The following is a 7,500-nucleotide window of genomic DNA, read 5'->3' as shown; positions in this document are numbered from 1 at the left end:
ACGGGCGAGGGATGCATGCGCATGTCACACGCGCCCGCGGTTTGAAATGCAGGTGAGAGGTTGAGTGTGACGGACTTTCAGAAGCCTCACTGCCGATGCTTGCGTGTTTCCTTCTCAGAGTGTACGTCTCGGAGGACGGCAGCCTCGCCATGCATAACGTGACCAGGTCCGATGCCGGGCCCTACACGTGCACCGCGACGAATCAGTTTGGCGTCGCCAAGGACACCGGCGGCCTGGTCGTAAAAGGTACCTTATCACCTGCATCGGTGCTTGGCGAGCACGGGAGATAAGTACGCGTGTCACGGCCTCGCGCACAGCGTCACCCCTGCGTCACGGTGGGCGTGTCACGGGTAACCCGAGCGTGTCCCCGTACTCATCAATAGTAAGTGCCCGTTGCCAGCGGGGGACCAGGGCCGGGGTCAGTGCTTCAGCCGTCCAAATGCCATCAGTGGGAAATTGGGCAGAATTCAAAGCCACATCTAAAATATCTGAAATCCCACGAATGCCCGCGTGGGGGTGGCGGGTGGGGGACATGGACATTTCGATAAGGTCGGTGGATACTATTTTTCTCGGTTAAGTTTCCTTCAGAAATTCTCATTTCGTATGGAACAATTACTTGCATAGAAGGCTGCCGAGTACATAACCAGTTCATTTATTTATGGACCTCTAGGCGCATAAGTGAAATGCAGACTCTCGCAGACACTCTAACAAGCGGTTTTTTCAAAGAGAAAAATATTAAATATTAGCGTCCACGTGCGTCATCATTATGTCCCCATCAGAGGGCAGATGACAGCAGACGGCTGGGGGCGACAGGGCCGCGTCCTCTCTTCAGGCTCTTGCGCGACTGTCGCTCCGAACGCACCTGGCGGGTCAGTCGCCGGGGACGTCGTTCGAGTCAGAGTCCAGGCCCTGATGCTGCTGCTTGGCTCGATCGAGCCTCGGCTCGCGATGCTTGCGTGTTCACTGGAAGCCACGTCCCTTTGATCATTTCCTTGTCACCTGGATGATAAAGACGACTGTCTTGATGAAGTAGTCTGAGCGGCTAACTAAGCCCAAATGATTAAATTCAGCATTGACTGTTTGATCATCATTTCTATTTAAAAACGAATGTATTCGGTACAAAAGAGTTACCCGCCACGCTTCGCGCCTCCCTCAGGAAGGGTCTCTCTGCCTATCTCTGCCACTTTGTCTCGTTACTGTGCCCATAGTCGTCTGAAGCGCGCGGGCAGTGTGACGGATGCGGCCAGTGTCGAAATCCAACTGCCGTGGCACATTTTGAAAAACTCCGCGTCCTTGGGACGGTCTTCCTATCGGGGTTTTAAGACGGAGATGGACTCGATGTTTTGAAGGGTGGGCTGGGGCTGTGCTTACTGACGGCCGCTTCTCCAGAAAGCTCTTGGTGCAGCCACGTACTGACGAGTGGGAACGCTTTGTGTTTAAAGAAATAACATGTCCATTAAGGGAGAAAAAAAGAGAGAGATTTATCACCTCATTTCAAATTAAGAAGGGAGAGGTGGCTCGATTTCACTTTATTACAGCAGAAGCCTGACGGGGGGTTGGAGGAGAAAAAGCCGTTGATTTCCCCATGTCTGGAGCAGTCCTGAGACGGGGTGGGGGCCTCAGGTGTGAAATACGGGGACAGAACACAGCAGCCCCAGAAACGTCCTTTCTCTAAGAAAGTTTCTGTAGAACACCGGGGACCGGCGAGCTGGACCGATGGTTCTGTTGCTTAAATGCAAGAATTCGCCGCGGAGGTTAAGGAAAATGATAATGAGCAGGTAGATGGGGCGGATGGATGTTCCTCTCCCTCAAGTGTTTCTCGAGCCTTCGGCAGCATGATGCCGTCCGTCAGCAGTGGAGTTGAGGAAAGCAGAAGATTCCTATTGCTCTGAGAACTCGGGGGCAGCGGGCTGTGCCTCGTTTCAAGGCAGTGGCTGGTTATTTCCGACGTGTGGCGTAGCCACGTTTTTGCTAGATAGGCTTCTAGTTCTTGGAATGAAAACATATCAGTCTATATTTGGGCTATTCCATTAAACATGCCGTTGTCCCCAGGTACTTTGCTCTTTCTACAAGTCAGAAAATAACTAAATAAGATTGCTCGGTTTAAAAAAAAAACTGACTTATATTTTTGTTTATTTTCGGTGTTCTTTGCCGGGTCTGTTGAAACAAAATTGTCCCAATCTGCATTCCTAGTCGATTCCATCTTTCCACTCTCTCTCTGTGACACACTTCATCTTCTACAAACTATTTAATTCACAATTTTCTAAGTCTCTCGTTTCTCTTCCATCCCTCCTTTCCTCTGGAAAAGAACTTAAAGAAGGCAGGGGTGTCACACATCCTGGGAACTGCACGAGTTCAATAAATGCCGATTGAGCGAGTGAAAAGGTGTCCTCTTACACGCCTTCGTGCCCAGGGGTAATTTCCGTCCCGACTCCTTGTTCTAAAATCTGCGAGTTTTTTGTGGTTCCAGGTTTAAGCTTCTTAGAATACTTTGCACTAACGAGCGTCAGAGGAAAATAACAAATTTCTAAATTTTCACCTTCCCGGCGTAAGCGTCTGTATTTCTGTATTTCTGGTAGACAGAGAACTTAGTCTGCAAGGGGTTTCAAATGTGAAGCTGTATGGAAATCCTAGAGGCTTTTGGGGGAGAACTCAGTGTTCTGATACCTTCGCACAGACCAGAGCCTCCCTCGTGTGCAGAAAGGACATATTTAGTTTGCGTAAATATCGAGTTATTTTCACTCGTCTGTATCTGATAACGGAAGGTCGTTGTGTTTGTTGTTTTACCCCCATGAAATATCCACATCCCAGGATCTTCTGTTTCTTTGCCATTGACAAGGACCACTGTGTGTTACACAAATACACACATACATGATGGCACAAACATATTTTAAAAAAACTGCATAAACACAAAATGCGTGTACAGGATGAGTAAAAGCATCACTAAGAACTTTGCTTTACTACTGATCTGTAATGCACAATCTTGATTAAACCATGGGATTGCTATGCAAATCCAGTTCACAGAAAAGCCTGTTATCATCATACCCCCTTAACGAGACTGCTGTCTGTCATTCCCTTTCATGCAGAAACGGCGAAGGTATCACTGCCAGCGAATTATTATTTTGCAGCCTACAGATTGGAAGCTTTAATCTGAGAAAGAATTATAGTAATTATAATTGTATGCATCGATTCAGCCATTTCCTGGACTGTCGGGAGGGAAGTCATCTGGTTGTTTGTGAAAATGGGTTAGCGTGAGTGTTTGCTCGTGTACGATGCTCGTCTGATTGTCATCACAGAGTCCGATACAACTGTGTTTCCCAAACCAAGATCAGCCTGTAGCGACCTTACTGGTAACAGCATGGCAAGGAGCAAATGAGAAATTTCAGTAAAGCTGATAAACCAATCATCTCTTCTTGAATGTCCTTATCAGCCTCAGTCACGCAAGAAATGTTGCTGTTAGATAGCATGTAAGACAATCACAGTTCGGAGAGGAAGAGCCGTCCGGCTTAGTTTGGGGCCGATACGGCTTATCTGCGTTAAGAGGATTCCGAAGTTATCTGCATGGTGCGTCTATTTTGCTAATGCGACGGGGAGGCAACTTCGCATTCAGACATCGCGAGTCCGATTAGCCGGCCATGCCAGGGCCTCTGAAGACGCCCAGTGTGATCGAGGGCCATCTTCCATGGGCACAAACGGGGAGTCGGCCGGGAGCAGAGAGAGCTTAAGTGAGGGTCTTCGTTTTGGAGGACTCGGCTTCAAATTACATGCGCCGAGAAGTAGATGAAAATCACATAAAAGGAGAAATTATTCGATCTGGCATTTGGAAAATTATTAAAAAGCAGAGTAACAGCAGGCTATAAAAACGATCTGGTCTGCAGGCAACATTTGTTTTTGTTTCCCCACTGGAGAAGTTTTGGATGTTCAATTATAGGCCTCATTGCTTCAGCATTATATTCAGCTGAAATGTCGGAACTTGGAAAAGCATATCTAATGTGCAAATTAAGTTTATTGCTGTTCATTTAGTTGTTTATTCTTTGTGATAGAGGCTTTATTATGCCAGCACAGACAGTGGCCTATCCATTTCCTCCTGCGGAGCGAGGGGATGCACTGATGGAGTCCTCCATTCACTGAGAGAAATTTCAAGCTGGGTAGCTGACGGGGGCTCTGCGTTTGAACTTGAGCGTTGAGCCCAGCTGTGTGGAGACAGCCCGGCCCTATCGAGTCCACCAAAGTACAGTTCCACAGAAATGACGACGCGCGTTGGAATTTGCGGGACATCTCGTCCTGGTTGAAAACACTGGGGCAGAGAAGTCTCTCAGATCTGCCGATGTGTTTTCCAAAATGCTCAATTCTGCACCCCGATTTTCTGCAGAGAATGATTTAAAACATTTTAATAGAATGAAGACTTTGATTTAAAAATGCATGGAAGCAATTTTAAGGTGAAAAACCCTATAGTAAAGTTTTACACTGGCTAGAAATGAAATTTTTCGATATGCCCCTCTCATATCGAAAATAATGCCGATTGAATTCTTGAGACTTGAATTCCGTAATATCTCCAGGTAAAAAAGTGAAAACACACAAAACACATTCACATATGAGACACGGTAATGTCAATGTTATTTTGGTAGTTTTTTAAGAAATGTGGCACGTCACTCACAGAATTTCCAGGGATGTTGTTCTTGTTAACGTACATCGTGTAATCTATAACGTAAAAGACAGATATTTATGCGTTGTAGGTTTGCACCATTTTTTTTTTTATTGTTCAAGATATTTTTTACGGAACAGACCAAACCCGTGATTGGCTAAAGTTTTGTTCATTCTTAGTAAAAAATAGGGAGTATATAGCCAGCGTTGACCCCGCGCGAAGGAGGCCCCCACGGGCGTGCACACCACTTCTCAGACTGGTGGAAAGCGGAGACCGGGCCGGTCCATCGCTAAGTGTGACCGGACGGCGGAGAGCTGGCCCTTCCCGTCCTGAATGTCACACTCTGCATCATCATCATCGTTGACTCCCGTTTATTAGTGCACGCTCGCCCCAGGCTTGTGATGCAGGCTTCACGCGTGTCATGTCGCTGAACCTCAGAGCCACACTGTGATCAGACACCACCTTCATGTCACGCGGGGGACACTGAGGTGCAGAGGCCGAAACCACTGGCCCGGGGGCCCTGTGTTCGCACGAGCTGGGCCTTTCCCGTCCTCTTCCGTACCCTCCAGTACCTTATGTGACACCTGCACGTGCCACCTTCACGGGACAGTGATTACAGTCCAGAGGGATAAAAATATAGTGACTCGCAGATATTAGTACTTCCCCCTAATTGCTTCAGCTGTCATTCATTAAGCAGAATTTAGTATTTGCTTGTACTCTTTCATTTGAGATAAACTTAACGTATAATGAAATACATACATCTTAAGTGTCATCGGCAGATGCGTACCCTTGTGTGACCCAAAACCACACCGAGACCGTGTTTGAGGAGCGATGTGTCATTACTACGTGAAGGACCCGCAGACGCAGGCTCGGCATCCAGCGCGTGGATCCTCGAGACTCGAGGACGGGGCGCCAGACTCCTTCAGGCCCCAGGAGGGAGATGCTGGGCCGGAGGGCAGCAGATGGGAGGAAGGGACCCCGACCCTCTTCTCACCGGTCTCCCCCGGCCCCGCGTGACTGTTCGGGAGCAAGCGTCCCCCCGCCTACGCGTCCCGCACCGGCCGAAGTCAGGACTCCCGATCCCGTGTCACGTGACGCTGCAGCGCTCACGGCAGCCTGGCCTGGTGACGGCGGACGGTGGTCTGAGCGATCGCCGTCTATTTCTCACGGACGCGGTGCCGTAAAAGTCACCGCTCACTGAGGAGCGACGGTCTGCAGAGGGCACAGCTGGCACCCGCAGTGCGAGCTCTTTCCGGGGGCCGGTGCGCCCCGCTCCGGTCGTCTGTTAGGAGGGGGGCACCTGTGTTCGCGCGTCACGCTGCTGCTTGCTGGGGGCAGCCCAGTGCTGCCTTGCGTGCCCCTGAGACGGGGTTCCCCGCGTTTTACGCAGCCGCTTTCCTTCGTTCGTTTCTCTCCCCCTCGGGTTGTTGAGCATCTTTTCACATTTGCTGTAAATCATTGACGTATTGACGTGGAAGACAGACAGGCAGTGGCGCCCGCCGGAAAGCTGCGATGCAGCGGCCGTGAGCGCCTTGTGGGTCACAGCTAAACCCTCCTCTGCCCACGGCGGGGCACACACCGTGGGCCACGTGCACTTGAATCCGTGAAGCACACGTCCAAGCAGATGACCTTGCGCTTGGCCGAGGAGATGTGAAACATCTGGCCTTCTGCACGTACGTGCACAAAGAGGAGAAACTATGACAGAAAAACCGACGCCTCCACGGCTGGCCTGGCTGCGGGAGAGCCGCACGCCTGTCTCCTGGCGAGGGTCCTCGGGGCGTCCGCGCCGACGTCCTGCGTCTGCTGCCCCCGCGTTAGTGGCCCCCTGCTCGCGCCGTTTGCTTGGCTTCCCGTGACCTGGACGTCGATTCACTCCCCACTTCCGATGGTCACCGCCACTCCGTGCCGACCCACCGTGCGCGGGAGGCCCCTCGACCCGGACGCCCTGCCCCTCTGCCTCTGCCCCTCTGCCTCTCTGTCTCTCTCTCTCTGCCTCTCTGTCTCTCTGTCTCTCTGTCTGTCTCTCTGTCTGTCTCTCTCTCTGCCTCTCCATCTCTCTCTCTCTCTGTCTCTCTCTCTCTCTCTCTCTGTCTCTCTCTCTCTCTCTCTCTGTCTCTCTCTCTCTCTCTCTCTGTCTCTCTCTCTCTCTCTCTCTGTCTCTCTCTCTCTCTCTCTCTGTCTCTCTCTCTCTCTCTCTCTGTCTCTCTCTCTCTCTCTCTCTGTCTCTCTCTCTCTCTCTCTCTGTCTCTCTCTCTCTCTCTCTCTGTCTCTCTCTCTCTCTCTCTCTGTCTCTCTCTCTCTCTCTCTCTGTCTCTCTCTCTCTCTCTCTCTGTCTCTCTCTCTCTCTCTCTCTGTCTCTCTCTCTCTCTGTCTCTCTCTGTGTGTCTGTCTCTCTGTCTCTGTCTCTCTCTCTGTCTCTGTCTCTGTCTCTGTCTCTCTCTCTCTCTCTGTCTCTCTCTGTGTTTCTGTCTGTCTGTCTCTCTCTCTCTCTGTCTGTCTCTCTCGCAGTCTGGTGGCCCTCGTGCTCCACAGCTGCGCGCTTACGAGCAGTTAAGTCGCAGCTCCTCCTCTGCACTGGGCATTTGGCACTCGTCGTCATCCTGGGAACTCCGGCTTCTCAGTCCTGGAAGTTCTATCTGAGTAATTTAATAGTTAACTCTGTTTCTTTTCCTGAGATACCTGTTATTTAAAAATAGTATTTCCTAAACTGATACTCTAGATTATATCTGTCTGTAGGTATGTATTTATCCATCGGTGTGCGTAGTTTATAATATTTTATATGTTTAGATAGATATAGTTTATATATATGTATATATGTTATATCTATCTATCTAGATACAGCTAGGTAAATAGAC

General features: G+C 49.9%; 1 protein-coding gene across 1 annotated transcript in view; it reads left to right on the top strand.

Annotated features, from left to right (window-relative positions):
* CNTN6 (contactin 6) overlaps window positions 1-7,500 on the top strand; it is a 124,130-nt gene that overhangs the window by 85,440 nt on the left and 31,190 nt on the right. The window contains exon 11 of the mRNA XM_006909199.1: window positions 119-246. Within this exon, the coding sequence (XP_006909261.1) occupies window positions 119-246 (128 nt within the window). The remainder of the gene's footprint in view (window positions 1-118; window positions 247-7,500) is intronic.

The sequence above is a fragment of the Pteropus alecto genome, unplaced genomic scaffold (genome assembly GCF_000325575.1).
Source record: "Pteropus alecto unplaced genomic scaffold, ASM32557v1 scaffold53, whole genome shotgun sequence".
Taxonomy (NCBI): domain Eukaryota; kingdom Metazoa; phylum Chordata; class Mammalia; order Chiroptera; family Pteropodidae; genus Pteropus; species Pteropus alecto.
Note: the sequence above shows the minus strand (reverse complement) of the source record. Positions and strands in the feature narration are given on the sequence as shown.